At 34.7% G+C, this 26,289-nt stretch overlaps 1 protein-coding gene and 1 non-coding gene across 3 annotated transcripts; one reads left to right on the top strand and one right to left on the bottom strand.

Annotated features, from left to right (window-relative positions):
- The first annotated feature begins 1,270 nt into the window (after positions 1–1,270).
- On the top strand, positions 1,271–6,717 carry LOC107858485 (probable serine/threonine-protein kinase PIX13). 2 transcript variants are annotated; one of them, XM_016703151.2, is made up of 6 exons: positions 1,271–1,872; positions 2,520–2,848; positions 3,566–3,701; positions 3,786–3,928; positions 5,331–5,454; positions 6,080–6,717. In XM_016703151.2, exons 1-6 carry the CDS (start codon positions 1,788–1,790, stop codon positions 6,511–6,513), a joined length of 1,251 nt encoding a protein of 416 aa, XP_016558637.2. In that variant the 5' UTR covers positions 1,271–1,787; the 3' UTR covers positions 6,514–6,717. The 2 variants fall into 2 exon arrangements, with proteins under 2 accessions (XP_016558637.2, XP_047260564.1); XM_047404608.1 differs by lacking the exon at positions 1,271–1,872 and adding an exon at positions 1,960–2,193.
- On the bottom strand, positions 2,030–2,132 carry LOC124896345. Its single transcript, XR_007052703.1, has one exon. It is a non-coding gene; the product is annotated as a U6 spliceosomal RNA (small nuclear RNA).
- Positions 6,718–26,289: the final 19,572 nt, after the last annotated feature.

The raw sequence follows: 26,289 nt of genomic DNA, 5'->3' as shown, positions 1-26,289 counted from the left end.
TGACGAAGGGGGTTCAAATGAACCCCTTGGAATCCACGTAGCTCCGCTCCTAATATACTCCCTCCTTATCATTATTTGACCTATTTTGACTTGAAATAAAGTTTCAGAAAATAAAAAAAATATTTAATTGTATGATCTTAAATTAAAGATATGTTAAATGAATTAAAATATCATTTAATCTCATAATTTTAATATTTAGATGACTTATAATTAATATGTGACTTAGCTAAATTATTTATTATTTTTTAATAGATGTAATTTTATTTTTGCTAAATTATTTATTATTTATTATTTTTTAATAGATGTAATTTTATTTTTTACTTCTTGCTAGAAATTTTTTATTTTTTTTTGCTTTTTTGATGATTCGAACTCACAACTTTTAAAATTTCAAGCAAGCTTGAAACAACTTCCTCTTGTCAACAACAAGTCTGTCAAGAAGACAAACATCTGAAAGTAAAAATGGACGAAAAGAGTACAAATGAGTTGACAGCTATTATACCATTGAATAAAATTTAGGGTCCTTTGATAGAGTGTATTGACAAAAATAATGCATGTATTATTAATTTATCTTATAAATACCTTGTTTGGTACAATTTTTAATCAATGTATAACTAATTAGTTATACGCTCTATTGTGTATTAAGGTGTGTATTACTAATACCACCCATTTTTTATGTATTAGTAATGCAAAGTGTTTAATACATGCATTAACTTATTAAATGACCTTAATACCCCTCAATTTTCCTTTCAAAATATTTCATCATTTTTTTTCTCTCCATTTTAATTTGCAATAGTGAATCTTTTCAAAACATTTCACAATTTTTTTCCCCGCCATTTTAATCTACAACAATGAATTTGATTTAAATAATTGTAACATATTTTTTCTTTTCTTTGAGGGTCTTTAAAAATATTTAAAAAAATTGAGACTATTTCTTAATTTTACGTCTTATATTTTATTTTTGTTTCGACTATGTTAATCTGTTGGCATAATATTTCATGTGCAAAGACGAAGATCTTGCAATTAATCCGAAAATTCTATATACTTGTTCAACAATACTAATTATATTTAAGATGACAAAAAAAATTTATTACAAAAAAGTGTATAAAATCAAAGAAAGGTATTCTTGTAAACAAATATTTCTTTTATAAAAATTATGTAAGATATATTATTTCTTATACATCAAATCAAACAACGTATAAAAAATAATATATGCATAACTAAAACAAATATTACTAATATATCCTATTTTATCAACCTTAGGGTGTGCGCATTCAAAGTGTTGAACCCATGCAATTTATCTCTCGTACGTTGTTTGCTAGCTACTGCAAATGAGTTACTAGCTATTAGGAAGGAAGTTTACCCTGCTGGTTGCCTGCCTCTAAAATGGGCATACATAATAAATGGTGACACAGCCGTTGACTTGTCTTGTGTTGGCCATTGCCACGATCACAAAACTTCAAAAAACAACAAATAGCAGCTTAATCCAGAAACCACTCTGCAAAGTCCCACTAATTTAGTCTTCAACTTTGGCCAAATAATAATGATATATAGTGGTAAATATGATGTGATGGAATCTAAGAAGCCACAGCCTTTGTTTCAACAACAATATTAGCCTTTCCCTAAATTCCACCGTTTGTCAAAAGTTACAACTGCCACAAAGTCCACCGGCAACAAAAACAAGAAAGGAAGTCATAATTTCATCTTCGTAAAAGTTCAAAATTTTCTACTTTGAAATGATGGTAGCAGTTTTGTAGTGGATAGAGGATAAGGAGAAAGAGTAAAAATAGATGGGGAATTGTTTTGGATCGGAGATTTGTGACCCTAATCCTCGTACCAATAACCCCACCTACTCAACTAGACCTTCCACTCCAGGTACTTTTTGCTTCTTATACTCTTTCCCTTTTCGAAGTACTCACGTTTTTCTTGTTCCTTTATATGGATGAAGTTAAACGTCTAATCTTCTTAGCAGTCTCAACTTTTCTTCCTGTCAAATCCCCAAATGGGTTCTTTTTTTTTTCTTTTTTACGGGAAAGATTTTGGCTGTTTCTTGATTTTGTGCATGTCATCTTTGTGCAGAAGGCCATGCTAATTTTCTCTCTATTTTTCCAATTTTGTTGAGGACCCAAATGAGCTTCTGTTGCTTTTTCTTGGTGATCTTAACTTTTGCTTGGAGTAGTTGACCATAATTTAGAGGTGCAATTTATGTTCTTTCTAATTTATGCTAAAACCCCTTTTCAGATTTCATAGCTTTTTAGCTTAATTGGGAGATAAAGGCCATGTTAATTTTCTCTATGTTTTTCCTATTTTGTTGTGTCTTTAGAAAAGGACCTAACTGGCCTCGCTTTCTTTTCTTGGCAATAGTAATTGTTGTTTTCATTATTGACCATAGTTCAGAGGTGCAATTTTATGTTCTTTCTAATTTTTGCTAAAGCCCCATTTTCAGATTTCATGTCTTTTAGCTTAATTAGGAGTAAAATAGACCAGAATTTTAGGATTTACATGACTATTTTTTTGTGAAGATACTTCGAAGAACTACAGTAGTGGTGTTGGATTTTCGACTAGCAGTAGTACCGGGCATAGCCGTTTTTCAGTGGCCGCAAGTGAGGACTCATGTTTGAATGGAGAAATATTGCCTACACCAAATTTGAAGACGTATAATTTTTCTGATTTGAAGGCTGCCACAAGACATTTCAGGTCTGACACGGTTTTAGGGGTGGGAGGTTTTGGGACCGTATTCAAAGGCTGGGTTGATGAGAAGACACTTACTCCAACTAAAGTTGGCACTGGAATGGTTGTTGCCATCAAGAAGTTGAACTCAGAGAGCATGCAGGGATTCGAAGAGTGGCAGGTATATGAAACAATCTTTTGTACAATTATACGTATCTATTCTTTGCAGAATGTTGGATCTTCTTTGGGGAAGAAGTTAATAGTTTGATCTTTGCTGTTGGAGAAAGATCTTTCATTGTACAAACTAGGAAAATGTTCATGAATGCAAAAAAAAAATAAAAAAATGCTTACCTTGTTGCTGATTGTTTGGGGACAATTATGTGGCGGTGGTTCTTTTTGGGAATCCCAGTTTTTGGTTATCTATTATGTATGAAATATTTTCAGTTTTTGTTCTTTAGTCAAGTAAAACCTGTAGGTAGACGAGTTAGTTGATGTTTAGACAGTGTCTCTCTAACAAACTAAGCTTGCCTCTTCACTTGGATGAACTCTTCAATGAAGTTGAATGAATAAACCACTAAAGTGGAAAATTATTGAGACGCTTTCTATGCAGTTCAATCTTGAATCAGTTATTGATAGAGTTTAATTGCTTAATTTGCATGTTTCAAGATGGAAACAGACATTGATCTTGCTAGTCCTAATCGCACATTTTGAGAAATGAGTTCACATCTGTTTCTTGTAATAATATCAGGAATGTGCACTTAAACATTTCAATATTCTTGTTTTGTTTATCGATTAACTTCTGTAATTCTAGTTCACTTTTAAATTTTATATTAGTTGTCATTTATAGACTCTAGTTAGATGCTTTAGTTAACACTCTTAATTGTTCAATTAACTGCAGGCAGAAGTGAACTTCTTAGGAAGGCTTTCACACCCAAACCTTGTTAAATTGCTGGGATACTGTTGGGAAGACAAGGAACTGTTACTTGTATATGAATTTATGCCAAAGGGAAGCTTGGAGAACCATCTTTTCCGAAGTAAGAAGTTTTGTAGTAAGAGTTTCAACCGAAACAAGGTTAATAATGATATGGTGCGCTGATCTCTGGTATGTTGCTTTGCAGGAAGCACAGCTATTGAACCACTTTCTTGGGAGCTGCGGCTCAAAATCGCCATAGGAGCAGCACGAGGCTTAGCTTTTCTACACTCTTCAGAAAAGCAGATCATTTACAGAGATTTCAAGGCCTCAAATATACTGCTTGATGGGGTATGATCTTTTGACTTGTGATTCATTTGGTAGGCCAGTTTCCTAAAATATTATAACGACACGAGATTAAGGGCAAAGAAAAGTTAGATTCAAGAATCAGCTACTACATTAGTTGGACCAGTGGTGGAGACACACTTCAGTACTGGGTGTAATCCGACACTGTTTCTCAGAAATTCTTTCTTATGTGTGAATAATTATTTTTTTTCTAGAAAACAGTATGTATGTGTACAATAAGTCAACACTACTTGAAAGTAATGCAAAGTAATTATCAATTTGGTACACTAAGTAAAGTCTTAAAATACTACATTCCCAGACTCAAACTCACTCACAACCCGAACAGTGACTTTAAACTGATATCTCTGGGCAAAATCATGCACATTCCATTGCCCCTAGGGCTTTGTCCTAGTGCTAAGAGCATAGCACATGGTGTATGTTAGGTGCATGCCATGCGTTCGAACATTGTCGTAGACAAAAGCTCGGCATTTAAGTGAAGGGTAGAGGGTTATCCATCGAGCTTCAAACTGTGTGACATCGTCTCTTGGGGATTTCTCGACTATCAAAAAAATAAATCCTGCATATGCCATTGGTTTGACATATATTTAGTTGCATATTTGATGCACTTGATGCATCTTGTTAGTAGCTGGTAATTTGGGTCAGTGGTAGTTTGACTGCTGTTGTTTGTTTTCATTTTTCTGTTTGGAGGACGGGCTTGTGATTGACTGAAGGGTATGAGAATCTTGCTCTAGCTTATTGCACATCCTCTATGTTTTCTCCTCCTTTTTTCCTTCATCTTTCACATAACTGAAACGTGGCAAGATCTATAATTGGCTGGATTCCTGAAATTATTCATCTATTAGCTTTTGGCTTATGGAGGATTTCCCGTTCCATATGGTTGCCCAATATTTCTCAAAGAGGCTGTGAGTGTGTCATCATGCGATGATCTGAGCAATAATACTGAATTTGAATGACTTGTTCTGTTCAATATCATGAACATCACGTCTGCTTCTATTAGAACACAGGATTCCCCTTTTCTGTGGAAAAAGCCCGTATCAATAATTCTGATTTTACGATTGTACAATTCTTCAATATCTCGTTCATTCGCAACAAAATATTTTCTTTATGTCTCGGTAAAACATGCTTTTTGGGGGAGATACTATTTCACCATCGAGTCATAGGCTCTCGAAAAGCTGAAACAAAAGACAGAATCGAGACTAGAGATGCTATGATAGGAGTATAGAGATACAAATCTAAATTTATTTGTTTTTTATTTTCCAATGGGATTAAATTGAAAGGATACGGAGTAAAACTATGTTTTTTCTTCAATAGATTTTCCTCCTTTCCAACTTTAATGTACATCTGCATAGGGGCAAATTTTGAAGGTCTTCTACTTTTCTGTATGTAGAGTTACCATGCAAAGCTATCAGACTTTGGGTTAGCTAAAGTGGGGCCTTCAGCTGGGAACTCACATGTGACTACTCGTGTCATGGGCACATATGGTTATGCTGCTCCTGAATACATTGCAACAGGTGAGCACTATTTCGAGCTCTTATCCGTTTACTGGGTTTGAGATCTACATATGAAATTATGAGTGTAACTCCAGCTATTTTAGCTCAAAAGTTGATTCCATAGTCTGCGCACATTAATGGGTGAGACTTGCAAGTGACTTGAAGGCTTCGTTCTGACTTTGACTTGACTCGCGGTTTCAATAAGCAAATAACCATAGTGCTTTATGAATTAGTTAAGTATGAATTCACTTGTTTGATAGATTTGCCTCAACATTCAATCAAGGTGGTTCTCTGTTTGCAAAAAATATAACCTGCAGAAATTAGGAGGAATCTCTATCCAAAAGTAGAATTTCACTGTTTCTTCTTAAAATTTCTTTTTAGCATCACTATTTTCATATGTGATATATGTATAACCAGTAACATATTCCATGTTCTCCTGCATGCTCAGATTTCAGTACATAAATATCCACAGCTATACATGCACCCCTATTGAACCACCTGTCTTAATTTAATCGCCATTATGCAATTATAGATTTACATCTGATTTGCCAGTGTGCAGAGCAAGACTAGTTTCAAAGAAAAAGCAAGATCCCAGAACCATTTGCAGTATAATGTGTTAATCCAAGGATTCTTGTCATGTCAACAGGTCATCTGTATGTAAAAAGTGATGTATATGGATATGGTGTCGTCTTGCTTGAGCTTTTAACAGGCTTACGAGCACTTGACACAAAACGACCTAGCGGGCAGCATAATTTGGTGGACTGGATGAGACCGATGCTTTCTCACAAAAGGAAGCTGAAGTCCATCATGGATGCCCGAATGGAAGGCCAATATAGTTCAAAGGCAGCAACGCTTACTGCTCAGCTTATTATAAAATGCCTGGAAGGAGAACCTAAGAAGAGGCCTTCCATGGAAGAAGTAGTGGAAGTGTTGGAACAAGTTGAATCCATAAAGGAGAAACCAAAAGCTCCCAAAAGCAAATCCGAACCTTCATCTCATCGATACAAGCAATCGCCGAGAAGTCATCCTTCGCCACGTGGTGCAAGCAACCATGGATTCGGATCCGGATCTGGAAGATGACAGCTACAACTGAAAAGGCCAATGCTTGCTGCAGAAAAATGAGTTTGTTTATACATTTAATTGTATTGAATTTGTTGTAATCCAATCCAATTTGGTTAATCATTATTTTGGATAACAAATTTTGATTTATCTGTCACCCATAAACTCCATGGAAATGAATGTATTACTATCGGTTATAACTTATAAGAATGCTGATTTCATTTGTGGAAGGTTCTACAACCAAGATTAATAGATATTCCTGCATGGTGAAATGTAAATTTTTATAAGCCAAAAGCTGTTGTAAGGTCCCGTTTGTACTAAAATGTATAATATAACTAGATACCAAGGGCCCGTGCAGGCCCAATATAAATAATTTTTTTTCTTGGCACAAATAAAATTTAGATAATTAATTATATTTTTAATATTTTTTTTTAGATATTTTAAGTTGTTAACCATTGTAATTTTTGGTACTTTTTTATGTAATTTTTAAATAATATATGTTACTCTCCTTGTTCAATCTTTTGTGGCATTGATAGTCAATTATATTTTAAAAATAATTTAAGTTTTAAATTATTGTAATTTATAATAATTTGTCGTACATTCTACTAATTAGAAGTGACATAGTAAAATTATCATTTTATATCTATTTTTTATTAAGTATTATTATTTTTTTAAATACTTAGATGACTTATAATTATTAATTATGGGTGACATAATAAAATCACGATTGAAGCAGTTAAAGCAGACATGCCAGAAATATTTATTTTACTTGTTTGTATTAAATATTATTAATTTTTTAATATGTAGATGACTTATATATAATAATAAATTAGCTGCAATATAGTAAAATTACAATTGAAGCAGCTGAAACAGACTTGTCGATCTGCTGCCGGCTTCAGCTGATGAACTCCCTTTATCAAGATTATTTTAAAAAAATACCTGTGAAAAAAAATTAAGAAGGTCTCATATAAGTCGTCAAGTTAATTTAAAACATCAAGAGTTAATTTTCAGTTTATGTCTATTTTACCTTTTTGTTAAATATTATTAATTTTTAAATGCTTAGACGAATTATAATAATTAATTAAGGATGATACAGTAAAATTATGATTGAAGCAGCTAAAGCAGACATGTCATAAATAACTATTTTATTTTTTCTAATTAAGTATTATTAATTTGTTATCATGTAAATGACTTATAATATTTAATTAGGGATATAATAATTAATTAGGGGTGCTATAATAAAATTACGATTGAAGCAGCTGAAGCAGACACGTCATAAATATCTATTTTATTTTTTATTAAATATTCTTAATTTTATAATACATAAATGACTTTTAATTATTAATTAGGGGTGATATCGTGAAATTGAGATATCAAGACAACCACTCTATACTTAAATATTATTAATTTTCAATAATATATGAATATTCTCTCTGTCTCAATTTATGTGACACAAATAAAATTTTGACAGTGAATCAATTTTTTTTTTACATATATACTTTTATAAGTTCTTAATTATTATGATTTATAATATTTTTTATTTTATTTTAAAATAATATATGTTATTTTATGTCTTGCTCTGTCTCTTTTCAATTTATGCGTACTAATATAATTTCGATAGTCAATTAAATTTTTTATGTTGACATATTATTTTATGTCTCTTTTACCCTTTTTATGAAATATTATCAATTTTTCAATGCTTAGACGATCATAATAATTAATTAGTAATGATTTAGTAAAATCACAGTAAAAACAATGAAGCACACATGTCTTAAGTGACTTGTAATAACTAATTAGAAGCGACATAGAAAAATTATTATAAAAAAATACTTGTATAATAATTAATTAACAATAGCATAGTAAAATTACGATTGAAACAATTGAAACAGTCATAAATGTCTATTTTATCTTTTTTCTAATTAAATATTATTAATTTTGTAATATGTAATGACTTATAATATTTAATTAGAAATTTAATAATTAATTAGGAATGGTATTGTAAAATTACGATTGAAGAAGCTGAAGCAGATATGTCATAAATGTCTATTTTAATTTTTTATTAAATATTATTAATTTTCTAATACATAAATGACTTATAATAATTAATTAGGGGTGATATAGTAAAATTACAGTTGAAGTAGCTGAAGCAGACATGTCGACTTCGTGCTTGCTTTGCTGATATAGTAAAATTACGATTGAAGCAGCTAAACCAGTCATAAATGTCTATTTTACCTTTTTTCAAATTAAATATTATTAATTTTATAATACATAAATAACTTATAATATTTAATTAGGGATACAATAATTAATTAGGGATGATATAGTAAAATTACAGTTGAAGCTTTGTAACAGACTTGTCATAAATGTCTATTCTAAATTTTTAATTAAATATTATTAATTTTCTAATACATAAATATCTTATAATAATTAATTAAAAATGATATAATAAAATTACAGTTGAAGCAGCTGAAGTAGGTATGTCAACTTCCTACCTGCTTCAGCTGCTTAACTCGCTATTAGAATATAAGAGAATAATTATAAGAGAATATAATACTTTATTTCCAGTGGAAGATGAGAGAAACTAAGGTAAGTATTTGGTGTTAAGGACTTCCGTTAAGTTTTTGTAAATTTGTGTATTAGTAAAGTCAGAAAGCTGCTTGTCTTTTTATTAAAGTTGTGCGACTCTTAGAAGGTTTTAAGTTTTTGACAGATGGAGGAGGGCAAGATCTGTGAAGGATAGTAATTTTTAATTGCTATGATGATTAACTAATCGTTTACCCTATACCAATTTGTTACTATTCAATTATAAATTCATTTTTTTTAATTTGGTTGTCTTATTTTTTTTAGATCGTTTATAAAAGAATGATTCTTTTCTTTTAAATAATTTTTTAATTTTAACTTTTTTCACAACTTTTTATTTCTAACTTTTTCATATGATATGTTTAAAATCACAATAAGTATTCTTAAGAAAATCTTTATTTTCTTAAAATATCATGTCAGATCATAATTAAACAAATAAATTAAGTCAGAGAGAGTAATAGAAAAACAATCATTGTCCACAAATAGGGGTGGCAAATGAACGGATCAAATCGAATATGGGGGGTCAAAAATGGATAAAATATTTGATCGGATCCATATTTGATATGAATAAAATGGGCAAACTCAATGAATAATATGGATATCCATATTATCCATTACTTCGTATTATGTAAAGACAAAAATATTTTTATATTAGAAGAAAAACTACATGACTTAGCAAACATATGATTCTAATTATTTTAATTTAGTCCAAGCAAAACATATGATTCTAATTATTTAATTTAGTCTAAGTTTGATTAATTACAATTCATAGCCTCTTTTGCTAATTAAGTATAATTCATAATTTCTCTTCTTTATTTCTCGCTTGATTTTCTCTTTCTCTTTCTTTTTTTTCTTTGCCAACCTTTTTTTTTTCTTTTTTTTTCTTTTCTTCTTTTTCATTTTTCATTTTTTTTTTCATCGTTTCTCATTTTTTCTTTTCCCTTTTTATCTCTTTTTTCTTTATTTTTTTCATTTTGTTCTATTTTTTGTTTTTTGGTCATCTTTTTTTTTTTTTTTTTTATTTCTTTTTCATTTTCTTTGTTTCGTTTATTCCTTTTTGGCATTTTTTCCCCCTCGTTTGTTATTGTTGTTGTGTTTTATATTTATTTATATCATACTATATACTTCAAATAACTTTATTATTTGTATTTGAATAGTTTAGATGTGAACATGTACATTTTATAATTTGTATTTGTACACAAATAAGTATATGAATTAATTATATTTGTTTGAGTCTAAAATATACAAATATTCATATATCATTTAATACAAATTTATCGTTAGTATTTGAATGTCAAATTTATCATTTGTATTTGTATATAAACAAATATTATTTGTATTTGTATAGAAAAAACACAAACTAGAAAAGAAGGGGGGGAGGGGGGGAGGAAAAAATACAAAAAGAAAAACGAGAAAGAAAAATTGAAAAAGAAAAAAAACAAGAAAGAGAAATAAAAGTAAGAAACAGAAGAGAGAAAAGAAACGAAAAAGAAAAAAAAGAAAACAAAAATAGAAAAAACAATAAAAAGTAAAAAAAAAATGAAGAAGAAGAAAAGGGTGGCTCAAATAATTTAAATGAAAAAGGTTAATTTAATTTTTTTTTTTTAAAAACTAAAATTTAAAAAATGAAAAATATTTTTTTATTTTAAAAAATAAATTAAAATATTTTTCTTCATTCCAAACACCCTTAATAAGTAAATTTTAAAGGTTGCTACATCTTCACATACATCATACTTTAAGGAGAGTGTAATTGGTATAATACGTGAAAATTATCCTAAATAGACTTATTAAATGATTTATTACAAGTTGTAGCAAAACTTTTCATTAATTACTAGACTAAAGAAATAATTACAAGTTATAGCAAATTTTTAGGAAAAAATCTTTTAATTAAATATTCGAAAATTAGTTTTTTAATATTTATTATTTATAGTATTTTCTTATTTTTAGCATTTAACATTTATCACTCTTAATTAAATCTTTGGATAATTATGGTTGTGGACATCAAAATGTTATTAAATTTAAATTCATACGAAATTTGGATTATATATTAGTCCCAAATAAATATTGTGGATTAATATAATTGAATTAATTATTTAAATCCAAACATGTATGGATTTAAATAAAGTCCAACGCTAATTGGATTAGTCCATTAATCTGGCCTACAAATGATGAGCCCACGTTGCTAAGCCCAAGATATTGTCATATTCTAGAGGCTCAAATAAGCGTCATGTGTCAAATAACGTGGCATGCCAAGTCAAGGGAACGATCCAATCGGATCATGCCACATGTCAAAACGATGCAGCAGACCCATGAAATCAAAGCCCATAAAAGGTGTCACGTCAGTCAAATCTGATTGGTCAAAGAAAGTCCATTTTCATCATGACTCATTCCCTTTCCACAACTATAAATAAAGGTCTCATAATCCAAAAAAGAGCCCAGAACTCTAACAAGAAATAAGAGAAAACTCGTGGATTAAACGCCGCAATTTTTCTACAAAGCTCAAACATTCAAACCAGGTTTATCAAGATTCAAGATCAAGGCCGCAATATTCAAGAACAATCTCAAAAGCCCTTGAATTCAAGCACAAGTCAAGATCAAGTCCCTCAAATCAAGTTCAAATTCAAGATCAAGTTTTTAAGCCCTTGAATTTATTTTTGAAAAGGCGAATCAGAGGATTCATAGAGATTGTAAGACTCACTTATTGAAATCAGTAAAACAATTGTTGCAATATATTTTTCTTGTCTCAAAATTATTTATTTTTGGTCTCGAGAATTTTACTATCCAATAAATTCTGACACGTCCAGTGGGTCAATCTCTACCTCTCATCTCAATTTTTTCAACTGCAAAGTTTAACAACTCTGAAATGACTTTCAAGAAGGTCAACTCTCAATCAAATGCTTCCAAGGCCGTTGACTCAAAGTTCTCTGCTGAAGTAGAAAGCATCCTTGGTGTTACTTTCGAAAGCTTAGGAGTTGTCACAAGGAGAAAGGTTGGTTTGCTAGGACAATAAACACATCCAACATCGTCCGAACCAACTTCAATTATTAGATCTTCAACACCAAATGAAAAGAAGTCCAATGCAAGTGCTTTAGAAGGAGGAAGCAGTGTGGTGGAATCGCTTAAGAAGACTCTAGCTTTACTTGAGCATTCTGGTTCCAAATTCTTTGGCGCAAAGAGCGATGGTCGTTTAAGCAACTCATCATCTCCAAATACACCACATAAGTTAAGCACTTTAAAGATCAACTTGTGCGATAATCCGTGATACTCTCCAATATCTTCAGTGATTATGCAAGCGATTGTGAATGATGCCTCATCTATGAAGGAGTAGCTTGCGAATCTGGCAAGGCAATTGAGGGCCTGACCAAATATGTTCAAAATTAAGATGCTCAAATTAATAAGATAGTGGATAGGGTGGAAGGTCTGATAGATGGAGAGTCTAACCATGCACCTGGAAAATCTCTAGAGGTTCATAAGACAGAAAATCCTGTGAAACAAATACCACCAAATAAAGAGGTACAAGTTTCTTCTGAGGGACTGATCCCGATTGGGCAGTTGAAGGAATTCATTGAAGGGACCCTCAAAGACAAGTATGATGTTGTCACCAAATCTTTCCTTGCGTATGCCAAGACCTACACTGCGTATGAAAAGTATGATGTTGTTACCAAAAAAACTTTGATTGGTATACGGACCTTGAGCCTGATTCCATCGATAGCTGGGAGAATTGGAGCACGAGTTCCTAAATTGCTTTTATAGCACAAGACATACAGTGAGAATAGTAGAGCTTACAAATACTCAGCAAAAAAAGGATGAATCAGTCATTGACTTCATCAATCGATGGATAAATGCTAGCCTAAACTACAAAGATAGGCTTAGCAAAGCTTCTGCAATAGAGATGTGCGTCCAAGGAATGCACTGGGAACTTCTCTACATCTTGCAAGGAATTAAGTCTAAATCCTTTAAAAGCTAGCTATCCATGCTCACGCTATGGAATTGAGCATGTCTTCTACTGGAAAGGGATCAAAACCTATCCATGACCCTCGAAGGGGAAAGATAAGCAGGAACCCAAAAGATAGGGCAAGTTTGTCCCCAAAAATGACAACAAAGAGTCTATGAATGTTGATGTGTCTCCTGTGAAGGTCACCACCAATGTGAACAAGAAGCAAAGTGTGAAGACGACTTCTGAAGCATGTCTGAATCAGAAAACTTTAAAGGAGATGCAAGCAAAGAAATATCCCTTCCTTGATTATGATGTTGCTGAGATTTTTGATGAACTACTTAGCATAAACTCATTGAAATCCTAGAGATGAAGCATCCCAATGAAGCTGGAAACCAATGACACTAATTATTGCAAATATCATAGGCTCATAAGTCACCCTCTGGAAAAATGTTTTGTTTTTAAGGATAAAGTCATGCAACTGACAAAAGAGAAGAAGATCTTCTTCGACAATGAGATGACCAATTCTCATCAAATGTCTATCACTTTTGACTCACTCGACCCAGTCCAAATATGCGTCAAAGAGCATAATGAGAAAATATTAGAGCCTGATAGGTCTTCAGTTGATGAAGGCAATGATGAAGGTTGGACTCTAGTGGCCAGGCGCAGATGTAGGAGGGCGAGTCTGCGAAATGAGTCATTCGAGCAGCCAACCAGAAGAAGAATGATGAAGAAACCAAGAATCAGAAGTTAGTTAAACTTCCAAAAAGAATGACCGTAATAGAGCTTCACCTTCAAAAACCACGGTGTCCAGTAACGTTGGAGGAATTCTTACCAAGTTAGTTTCGTGCGAAGACTGCTCTAGTCAACCTTGAGGCGTCTTGTTTTAATACTGTCAAAGAGGGGGCAAAGGGTGAGAATCTACCCTTGAAAGTTTCTTCATCTTTCGAAAAACTTGCTGAAACTCTTGGTGAAGAGGCACATATATGTGATACAAAAATCATATTCACACATAACGATCTTCTTCTTGGTGAGGCCCTACATAATTGTTCCTTATACATAGTGGGTCAAATTCTAGGAAAGAAGATCAATAGAATCTTGATAGATGAGAGATACGGAGTCAACATCCTGCCTTTTCGCATGATGAAAAAACTTAGCATCACTACTGACGAACTAGACAAGAGTCGTACAATGATCCAAGGCTTCAACTAAGGGGGCCAGAGGGCTATAGGATCTATCAAGTTGGGAATTCGTATGGATGATTTTCAATCAAATGCATTGATGCATGTGATCTATGCCAAAACTTCATATAATATGTTACTTGGTAGGCCTTGGGTGCACGAGAACAAAATTATATCGTCCTCCTACTATCAATACTCAAAGTACCTCAAAGGCAGAGTAGAAAGAAAGATAGTTGCCAATGACAAGCCATTCACTGAAGTCGAGTCACATTTTACCGATACAAAATTCTACTTAAAGAATTATGTTATGAATGAAAAAAAGGTTGAAGATATCACCAAGACCAAGTATGATGATCTTGCATCTAAGAAGGTCGTGGTGACTGTTGAAAAAGTCGTCACCAAAAAGGCCCTCTTCACTTCGAATAAATAAAGAGTCGCACCTACAAAAAAAAAGGTAACTCTTGTTCTTCACTACGTGCCAAAGGTAAAGAAAGATAAAGATCACCCATCGGATGCCCAAGATAATGTTCTAAAGGGGCTAAATTTACCTATCAGGAGAATTAACGCAATAAATCCATCCTTAAAACTACTTGGAGAGTTTGTGGCTCAAAATCCACCACAAGATATGACACTCCCTACAAAGCATACAAAAGAAGGCTTCGACCCAAATGCATACAAGCTATTTGTAAAGGCTGGATATAATCCTAACGAGCCATCAATGCTGGGAAAACTTTTGTTGGAAGGTACAACCAGGCAGGCACGTGAAGGACTAGGATACACGGAACCACCTCTAATTTGCATCTCCATAAGAAGGGCAGTTAGTAACTACATCACTATAGAAGAGAAGTCTACCGCATTCAATAAAAGGCCTTCTGTCTTTGACCGACTTGGATAATCAACCATGAGAACTTCTGTGTTCGAGAGGTTGGGTACTCTAAATAAGAAGAGAAGTAACAAGGGTTGGAGAAGTCATTAAAGTATGATAATGCACTCATCGCTTAAGATCTAGAAGGATTTCCAAAGTTTGATTCCTTCTATAATGAGGCGGCAGACAGAACTGGTGGTTTCATGCAACAAGGTATTAAAAGGAAAGGCTCATATTGCGATTTATACTAAGGAGCGTGAGGAAGATGAAGAAAGTATTGGATCCTTATATCATGTTACGACCCAAAATGAGAATGAGGCCTCATCTCAAATAAAGGTTAATGAAGAGATGGAAGATACTTTCTGGTGTCACCACATATCTATCAATGACGATGATCCTCAAGAGGAGAAAGATGCTGGAGATGCTCCATCTCAACTTGAAGAAGGAGTGAAGGCCACAATAGATCCCTTGAAAGAAGTTAATCTTGGAACAGATGAAGATCCAAGACTAACTTACCTGAGTGCTTTTCTATAGATGGAGGAAGAAATCGTGTATATGGATATACTCAAAGAATATATGGATGTCTTCTCTTGGAGTTATAAGGAAATTCCTGGCTTAGATCTGAAAGTAGTAGTCCATCAGTTGGTGGTCAAGAATGGTACTCGTCTTGTTAAGCAAGCCTAGAGACGCTTTAGGCCAGAGTTGGTTCCATTGATCAAAAATAAAGTTAACAAACTCATTGAAGCTGGTTTTATTCGTGAAGTCAAATAACCCACATGGATTTCAAGTATTGTTCCAGTATGAAAGAAAAATGGCCAAATTCGAGTTTGTGTCGACTTTTGGGATCCCAATAACGTCTGCCCTTAGAATGACTTTCCAATCCCCATACCAAAGTTGATGATTGATGCCACCACTGGTTATGAGGCAATTTCCTTCATGGATGGTTCATTCGGCTACAATTAAATCCGCATGGCACCAAAGAATGAAGAACTCACAGCATTTCATACGCCCAAATGTATTTATTGCTACAAGGTGATGCCTTTTGTTTTGAAGAACGCTGGTGCCACTTATCAAAGGGCCATACAAAATATCTTTGACGACCTGCTCCATAAAAATGTTGAATGCTACTTAGATGATGTAGTGGTGAAGTCAAGAAAGAGGGATGACCACTTAAAAGACCTAAGAATGGTATTCCAGTTGCTTCAAAGATATCAACTTAGGATGAATCCATTGAAGGTGCCTTTAGAGTTACTTCGGGAAAATTTCTTGGCTTTATTGTGTGACACCGAGGAATTGAAATTGATCAAGCCAGGATCTATGCAATTTTGAAGATGCCCGAGCCTCGAAATATTCATGAGTTAAAAAGCCTTCAAGGAAGGCTAGCATATTTAAGAAGGATCATCTCAAACCTGGCTGGAAAATGTCAACCATTTAGTCATCTCATGAAGAAGGATAGTCCCTTCGAATGAGATTAAGCTTGTAGTAATTTCTTTGAGAGTATCAAATCATACTTAATGAAGCCACCAGTTCTTGCGGCACCTATACTTGGGAAGCCGTTGATACTCTACATCATGGCATAAGAGAGGTCAGTTGGAGGACTACTGGCTCAAGAAAATAGTGAAGGCAAAGAGAACTCTCTTTACTATCTGAGCAGAATGACAACACCAAATGAGTTTAAGTATTCTCTAATCGAAAAGTTGTGTTTGGCATTGGCCTTCTCAATTCAAAAGATAAAACACTACTTTTAAGCTCATATTGTCTATCTTGTGTCTAGGATAAATCCCATTAAGTTTGTAATATCAAAACTAGTCCTTAGTGACCAACTTACAAAACGGTACTGTAACACCCCGTATTTAAGTACGTGTATTGTCGTATTCAAGTACGTGTATTGGTCTTATTTATATGGAATTAATTTTATTTTATTTTATTTATATCGGAATTTTCCCGTCGATGGTTCCATAGAAAGGTTATTGAATAAGCTTTCCAACGATATAAAGATTTCCAAAAACGGATAGGTTTCGGATATAATCGAGCACGTTCGAAACTATAAAACGGTGGCCGAAATATTTGGGAATAGTAAATGTGTAGGAAAATTTCCTGCACACAAACTACTGAGGCCAGCCAATTTTTTGGGTCAACTTTGAACGATCATAACTCCCTTAATATAATGAATTGGGAGAGCTGCGACCAATGAAAAGAAAGATCTTTGAGTTTTCTTTCCAATTCAATTGGTTTCATCCAAATCCAACGTCTGAGTAAGGAGTTATACTCGTTTTACTTCAGCCTCTCAAAACAGATTTTTAGGGTCAACTTCAAACGATCATAACTCCTCGTACAGGACGAACTGGGTGGCCTACTTTATATGAAATGAAATCCCTTTGAATTATCTTTCTAACTATACCAATTTCACCCAAATACAATATCGGAGCACAGAGTTATGGTCAATCTACTTTAGCTTATCAAAACAGTCCACCAAAGGACAGATTTGACATTATTTAAATTTTAAAGGCACTTTGGTCATTCCCTATGATATTATGGACGGGAATATGTGTACATATACATGTATATGAGTTCAAAAACTCATTTTCATCATCAATCATTGAGAAAGAACAAACCCTAGCCAAATTTGACCTTTAAATTACTTTTGATTCAACCGTAGAAATTCCAAAGTAATCCGATAACTGCGTTTGTCATCTCGAGAGCTTTGAACGACACCTATTATTTGTGCAAATAGGATTGCATAATCAAGAGGTGAATTCTAAGGTATGAATATTATTTTCCTTTGTTCTCTTCCATATGTATATGTGTGATAGAGGATTATATGTATTGGTTGTTATTGAAAGGTGATGGAAATAGTGTTATGGACTATTTTGCATGATTTGGTTGTATTGAATTGTGGAAGGTGGATATGTTAATTGGGTTATGGAAGGTGGATATGGTAATTGAGTTATGGAAGGTGGATATGGTGATATACTATTGAATTGATGATTATTTATGTCTATGACTCAATTTGGTTTAATGGATTGGTTGGAAGGATAAATGAATCCAAACTTGATATTGGAGGATGTTGTATGAATATGCATGGCATGTGAATGTAATTAGAGTATAAGAAGGTTAAAGTGACACCCTTTATGGTGTAATTAAGGCTTACTACTTAACCACTAGTTTGGTGAATTCAAATAATTGAATTGTAACGTTTGGTCGCTAATACTAGATTACTATATATGTTCATTGTAGATAAGTAATACGAAAAGACGAGAAGTCCATTTGGGACTAGTATTAAAGGTTGACAGTCAGGTATGTAAAGCATACTCTATACCATATCTTTGGCATGAAAGTGAACAATTGTTCTATTAAGAAAGTTTCCAAAGTTATTCAGTAACATGCGATCCATAGTGATTTTGTATGATGTCCTACGTTACCAATGAACTTGTTTCCACCCTACAAGATGTCAAGACATTCCAATACTTACTTGTTTTCTAAATCTTACATATTTATTACACTAATGAATGTCAGAAGGTATCCGGTTACTCAAACAAGATCCATGTGCTATTAATGACCCCAAAACGTTTCATTGATATACCAATAAGTTCCTACTTCATTGTTATGGCATTGATGACTCCAAAACACTTTATTGATGTGCCAATGAGTTCTTACTTCATTGTTATTGCATTGATGGTCTATGTATATGTCTCTTATTGATGTATCATTGTTTCAAAGTATCAAAAATGTGGTGGCGACCAAAATAACAATCTCAAAGATTAATTGAACTAAGTGATGGAAGTTCTCTCTTATCGGGTGGTATCCCAGGGGCATAAGCCTATCATGGGTCGATTCCTAGTTATGTATTTATGGGTGTTATCCCAGGGGCATAAGCCTAGCATGGGCCGATCCCAGTTGATATGTACTGGAGGCAGCCTAATGGTCACAGTACAGTACAATAATGATTACAAAGATAATAAGAACGAAGGTAAAGTGATTGAATAAATACAATGTACAGGTTGTCACAAGTTCTAGTAAGTGTGGTCCACTCCTATTACGATTTATTCACTTGTTTCTGATTTCTATTGAGCTCCTATATCATATGTGATTATCTACAGCTTTACATACTCAGTACATATTTCGTACTGACATCCCCCACGGGGGACCTACATTTCATGCTGCAGGCACAGGTACCTCAGCTCATATACCACACAAGTAGGAGCCAGGATATCCAGCTGCTTTTGGTGAGCTCCAGTTTGCTTCGGGGCTTTTCGTGTTATATCCAGTCACTTTTGGTATTGTATAAAAGTTAGTTATATGGCGGGGTGTGTCCCGACCTTAGTTAAACTCTATGTATTATCTAGAGGCTTTGTAGACCTAATGTACAGTCAAGGTGGTATTTTATTAATAGACGTGATGGCTCCAACAACCAAGTATTGTATATCCATATATATGTGTGCTCGAGCTTATACAGGTGATTATTTTCTTTTATATGCGACATGATGCTGTCTGAATTTTGGGTTGTCATAGAGGTATGCATGCGAAGTATGAGGTTATGAGATGGTTCTCCCGGACCTCCTCGGTTACGGGTGCCAGTCCGCCCCAATAGGATTTGAGGCGTGACAAAAGTGGTATCAGAGAAGTTTGTCCTAGTGAGTCTACAAAGCCGTGTCTATGTAGAGTCTTGTTTATTGGTGTGTCGTGCACCGCATCTATATAGAAGGCTAGGGACATTTAGGAATTGTTTCTTTTCTTCATGCCTTAGATCGTGCGATAGAGCCTATATTGTATATGAAGTCATAGTTGACCACTGAATCAGTTTGTTTCTCTTATTATAGTAATGATGCCGGTTACCAGAAGCAAGAATACCGGTAAGCAAGTAGATGTGGCTGCCGGAGAGGGGACTAGTAAGTCACCCACTATACCAGCTAATCAAAGTGAGGCTCCAGCTGAGCATGCATCAGAAACTTCCTCCAGTCCGGAAGAAATAAAGGGGAGGAGAACTATATCCCCAAAGCCACCTATTAATGCTGTTGATCAAAATCTTAAAAATGCAGTGCAACTTTTGACTCGTATAGTTGCTGGGCAAGCTCAAGGGCAAGCCATTCCTACCACGGGTCCTAGTGGTACAGATAGGGCGGCTAGCCTTCGAACACATGATTTTCTTAAGATGGATCCTCCCACTTTTACTGGATCAGATCTTAACGAGGACCCACAGGACTTTATTGATCAAATTCAAAGGGCCTTAGATGTTATGCATGTAACGGGTAGAAAGACAGTGGAGTTAGCGGCGTATAGATTTAAAGGGGAGTCTATATATTGGTATGAGGACTGGAAACGATCTAGGGGTATTGATGCACCCCCAGCTACTTGGAAAGAGTTTAAAGAGGCATTTCTTGATCATTATCTTCCATTTAAGATTCGTCAGGCTTGTGCAGATCAATTTTTAAATCTTCGTCAGGGGAATATGAGTGTGAGGGAGTACAGTCTCTGATTTAATTTCTTGTCAAGATATGCTCCTAATGCTGTATCTACTATAGATGACAGAGTTCATCAATATGTGGATAGGCTAGATCCATATCTGGTTAGAGATTGTACTATTACCGCTTTGAACAAAGACATGGACATAGCGAGGATCTAAGCTTTTGCATAGAAAATGGAAGATCAGAAGCAGATGAGAAGAACACAGGAATTAGAAAGAGGATATTCCAAGAAGGCCAGATCTACAGGGCAGTTCATGGCATCCCAAGGAGGGTCCAGACCACAGTTTTCTGCTAGATCACCTAGGCCATTATCTTCTTATTCTGCAGCTAGTGCCTCACCACAGTTCTAAGGTTCCAGAGAAAATCAATTTGGGCATAAAAGTGAGAGTCAGAGTTTGCAGACAGTGGGATACCAAGGGCAAGGGAATATGAGTCAATCGAGACCTCCTTGAAAGCCATGCAATAAATGGAAGGTATCATTTGGGCGCATGTCGGCTGGGGACCAATGTTTGCTTTTGGTGCGGTATGTCGGGGCATATGATGAGAGAATGCCCACGAAGGGGCATAGGGGGTATGGCACGACCTACGAGGTCATTTTTTTCATCATCATTATCGATGGCTTATTCAGGAAGGGGTGCACAACCAATGGGTCGTGTTAGAGGTGATAGAGGAGCCACGAGTTCTAGCGGGGCTCAAAATCGTACATATGCTCTAGCGGATCGACAAAATTTAGAGGCTTTCCCAGATGTGGTTACGGGTACGTTGTCTATCTTTTCATTCGATTTATATGCCTTAATTGATGCCGGTTCTATATTATCTTATGTTACTCCATTGGTTGCTGGAAAGTTTGAAAGAATACCCGAACTGTTAGTTAATCCATTTGAAGTGTCCACACCGGTTGGGGAATCTATTATAGCTAGAAGGGTTTATCAAAACTGCATAGTAACTGTTTGTGGTCGTGATACGATGGTTGATCTTGTGGAGTTAGAAATGGTAGATTTTGATATTATAATGGGTATGGACTGGTTGGCATCTTGTTATGCCACAATTGATTGCTGCACGAAAAAGTTATATTTTCATTTTCCAAATGAATCAGTCCTTGAATGGAAAGGTGAAATTAGCGCGCCAAGAGGTAGATTTATTTCTTATTTTAAGGCAAGAAGAATGGTTTTCAAGGGATACATATATCATTTAGTTAGAGTAAGGGATACAGAAGCGAAGCCACCAACTCTTCACGCTGTTCCCGTGGTAAATGAATTTTTTGATGTATTTCCTGAAGATCTTCCAGGTTTGCCTCCTGAACGAGAAGTAGAGTTTGGTATTGATGTAATACTAGGCACCCAACCAATCTCCATTCCTTCGTATAGAATGGCCCCAGCAGAATTACGAGAATAGAAAGACCAATTGAAAGATTTGCTAGAGAAGGGATTCATAAGGCCTAGTATGTCCCCCCGGGGAGCACCAGTGTTATTTGTGCGCAAAAAGGATGGCTCGCTGAGGATGTGTATTGATTATCGGCAATTGAATACAGTGACTATTAAGAATAAATATCCTCTCCCAAGAATTAATGATTTATTTGATCAGTTACAGGGCGCCAAGTGTTTTTCTAAGATTGATTTAAGGTCAGGTTACCACCAAGTGAGGGTCAAGGAGAAGGATATACCCAAGACAGCTTTCCAAACACGGTATGGTCATTATGAGTTTCTAGTTATGTCATTTGGGCTAACAAATGCACCCGCAGCTTTTTTGGATTTGATGAATAGGGTGTTTAAGCCATTCCTGGATGTATTTGTGATAGTTTTTATAGATGATATTCTTGTTTATTCTAGATCAGAAGAGGACCATGCCAATCACTTACGACAGCCATTGCAGACTCTTCGTGATTGTAAGCTTTATGCAAAGTTCTCTAAATGTGAGTTTTGGTTAAAGTCGGTGGCATTTTTGGGTCATATTGTATGTAGTGAGGGGATAAAGGTTGATGCTCAAAAGATAGAAGCTGTGAAGAACTGGCCAAAGCCCACAACGCCTACGAAGATTCATAGTTTTCTCGGGTTGGCCGGTTATTATAGAAGGTTTGTTAAAGACTTTTCTTCCATTTCAGCACCCTTAACCAAGCTAACCCATAAAGCATCCAAATTCTAATGGAATGATGCCTGTGAGAAGAGTTTTTAAGATTTAAAGAACAAGTTGATTTCTACACCCGTGTTGGTACTTCCAGAAGGCACCGAAGGATATACAGTGTATTGTGATGCTTCCAGAATTGGTTTAGGATATGTATTGATGCAGCATGGTAAGGTAATAGCATATGCTTCTAGACAATTGCGGCCACATGAGAAAAATTATCCTACACACGATCTTGAGCTGGCAGCAGTTATTTTTGCTTTAAAGATATGGCGCCACTACTTATATGGGGTTCATGTTGATATATATACTGACCATAAGAGCTTGCAATATGTTTTTAATCAGAAGGATGTAAATTTAAGGCAGCGGAGATGGCTTGAACTATTAAAGGACTACGATGTTGATATCTTGTACCATCCAGGGAAAGCAAATGTGGTAGCTGATGCGTTAAGTCATAAGGCTATGATGGCGCCTATAGAAAGGCAAAGGATGGTTAAAGATCTTCACCAGTTAGCTAGTTTGGGAGTTCGCCTTCTTGAAACTCCGAATAAAAAGCTTATCATACATAATGCTGGAGAATCTTCATTAGTAGCTAAAGTGAAAGAGAAGCAATATGCAGATCCTATTTTATTACATCTTAAGGAGAACGTTCAGAGTGGTATGACCAAGGCATTTGAGTTTACGCGAGAATGAGTACTTCAGTACCAAAACTGATTGTGTGTGCCGGATGTAGATGGGCTAAGAAAGAAGATTATGATAGAGGCGCATTTTTCAAGGTATTTCATTCATCCAGGATCAACCAAAATGTATCAAGATTTGAAAGATATGTATTGGTGGAATGACATGAAGAAGAGCATTGCAGAATTTGTAGCTGAATGTCCAAATTGTCAAAGAGTTAAAGTTGAGCACCAAAAACCTGGAGGTTATATGCAATGCATTGATCTTCCAAGCTGGAAGTGGGACATGATCAACATGGATTTGGTTATTGGTTTACCTCGTACATCCCGGAAGTTTGATTCTATATGGGTGATTGTTGATAGGCTTACCAAATCCGCATATTTCCTACCAGTTAGGACCACTTACACAGTTGAAGAGTATGCGAAGCTGTACATTAAAGAGATAGTCCGATTACATGGAGTGCCAATCTCTATTATATCAGATCGGGGAACCCAATTTACCGCAAACTTTTGAAAGTCTTTTCAGAGGTGTTTAGGAACACAAATGAAGTTGAGTACAACTTTTCACCCTCAAACAGATGGACAAGTAGAATGTACCATCCAAACACTTGAAGATATGCTACGAGCTTGTGTAATAGATTTTAAGGGCAACTGGGATGATCATTTACCTCTTATTGAGTTTGCCTACAATAATAGCTATCATTCAAGTATCAAAATGGCACCATATGAAGCTTTATATGGAAGAAAGTGTAGGTCACCAATAGGATGGTTCGAAGTGGGTGAAACTCTTTTGTTCGAACTGGATCTTGTTTATAAAGCCATAGAGAGGGTTAAAGTAATTCAACAACGACTGAAAATAGCCCAAAGTCGACACAAGTCATATGTGGATAGTAGAAGGAGAGGGCTAAAGTTTTCTATAGGTGATTGGGTATTTTTGAAGGTATCACCAATAAAAGGGGTAATGAGATTTGGCAAGAAAGGAAAGTTGAGTCCACGTTATATAGGCCCGTATAAGATCACTCGAAGGTTTGGACAAGTTGCATATGAATTAGAGCTACCCCAAGAGCTCTCATTAGTACATCCGGTATTTCATGTGTCAATGCTTCAAAAGTGCATCGGAGATCCATCACATATCACTTCTACTGAGGATGTACAAATTACGGAAGATCTTACCTATGAGAAAGTGCCTATTGCTATTCTAGATCGCCAAGTTAAGAAGATGAGAAATAAAGAGATAGCATCGGTGAAAGTACGTTGGAGAAATCGTCAAAGGGAAGAGATTACATGGGAAGCTGAGGAAGCAATGAAATCTAAGTACCCTCATTTGTTCAAAGATGAAGAGGAAGTTCAAGAAACGGAGTTAGAACATTAACAAGTAAGTTTTTTTTTATATATGCATAGTATTTATGTGATGATGTGAATGTTAATGATGAACTTGAACTTGTTTTGGTTGAATAACTACGCTAACATTCGAGGACGAATGTCCTAAAGAGGGGAAGGATGTAACACGCCGTATTCAAGTACGTGTATTGGTCTTATTTATATGGAATTTATTTTATTTTATTTTATTTATACTGGAATTTGTCCGTCGATGGTTCCATAGAAAGGTTATTGAATAAGCTTTCTAAAGATATAAAGATTTCCAAAAACGGATAGGTTTCGGATATAATCGAGCACGTTTGAAACTATAAAATGGTGGCCGGGATATTTGGGAATAGTAAATGTGCAGGAAAATTTCCTGCACACAAACTACTGAGGCCAGCCATTTTTTTGGGTCAACTTTGAACGATCATAACTCCCTTAATATAATAAACTGGGAGAGCTGCGGCCTATGAAAATAAAGATCTTTGAGTCTTCTTTCCAATTCAATTGGTTTCATCCAAATCCAACATCTGAGTAAGGAGTTATACTCGTTTTACTTCAGCCTCTCAAAATAGATTTTTAGGGTCAACTTCAAACGATCATAACTCCTTGTACAGGACGAACTGGGTGTCCTAATTTATATGAAATGAAAGCCCTTTGAATTATATTTCCAACTATACCAATTTCACCCAAATCCAATATCGTAGCAAAGAGTTATAGTCGATCTACTTTAGCTTATCAAAACAGTCCACCAAAGGACAGATTTGACATTATTTAAATTTTAAAGGCACTTTGGTCATTCCTTATGATATTATGGATGGAAATATGTGTACATATACATGTATATGAGTTTAAAAACTCATTTGCATCATCAATCATTGAGAAAGAACAAACCCTAGCCAAATTTGACCTTTAAATTACTTTTGATTCAACCGTAGAAATTCCAAAGTAATCCGATAACTGTGTTTGTCATCTCGAGAGCTTCGAACGGCACCTATTATTTGTGCAAACAGGATTGCATAATCAAGAGATGAATTCTAAGGTATGAATATTGTTTTCCTTTGTTCTCTTCCATATGTATATGTGTGATAGAGGATTATATGTATTGGTTGTTATTGAAAGATGATGGAAATAGGGTTATGGACTATTTTGCATGGTTTGGTTGTATTGAATTGGGGAAGGTGGATATGTTAATTGGGTTATGGAAGGTGGATATGGTAGTTGAGTTATGGAAGGTGGATATGGTGATATACTATTGAATTGATGATTATTTATGTCTATGACTCAATTTGATTTAATGGATTGGTTGGAAGGATAAATGAATCCAAACTTGATATTGGAGGATGTTGTATGAATATGCATGGCATGTGAATGTAATTGGAGTATAAGAAGGTTAAAGTGACACCCTTTATGGTATAATTAAGGCTTACTACTTAACCACTAGTTTAGTGAATTCAAATAATTGAATTGTGACGTTTGGTAGCTAATACTAGATTACTATATATGTTCATTGTAGATAAGTAATCCAAAAAGACGAGAAGTCCATTTGGAACTAGTATTGAAGGTTGACAGTCAGGTATGTAAAGCATACTCTATACCATATCTTTGGCAT

The sequence above is a fragment of the Capsicum annuum genome, chromosome 2 (assembly GCF_002878395.1).
Source record: "Capsicum annuum cultivar UCD-10X-F1 chromosome 2, UCD10Xv1.1, whole genome shotgun sequence".
Classification (NCBI taxonomy): domain Eukaryota; kingdom Viridiplantae; phylum Streptophyta; class Magnoliopsida; order Solanales; family Solanaceae; genus Capsicum; species Capsicum annuum.
This window is presented reverse-complemented; position numbering and strand designations above follow the sequence as displayed.

Excerpts from the sequence above, each read along its gene's own strand:
- LOC107858485 (XM_016703151.2), top strand. The coding sequence starts at position 1,788 with ATGGGGAATTGTTTTGGATCGGAGATTTGTGACCCTAATCCTCGTACC. Across the intron at positions 1,873-2,519 it reads AACTAGACCTTCCACTCCAG|ATACTTCGAAGAACTACAGT; the intron begins GTACTTTTTGCT and ends TTTTTTGTGAAG. Across the intron at positions 3,702-3,785 it reads GGAGAACCATCTTTTCCGAA|GAAGCACAGCTATTGAACCA; the intron begins GTAAGAAGTTTT and ends GTTGCTTTGCAG.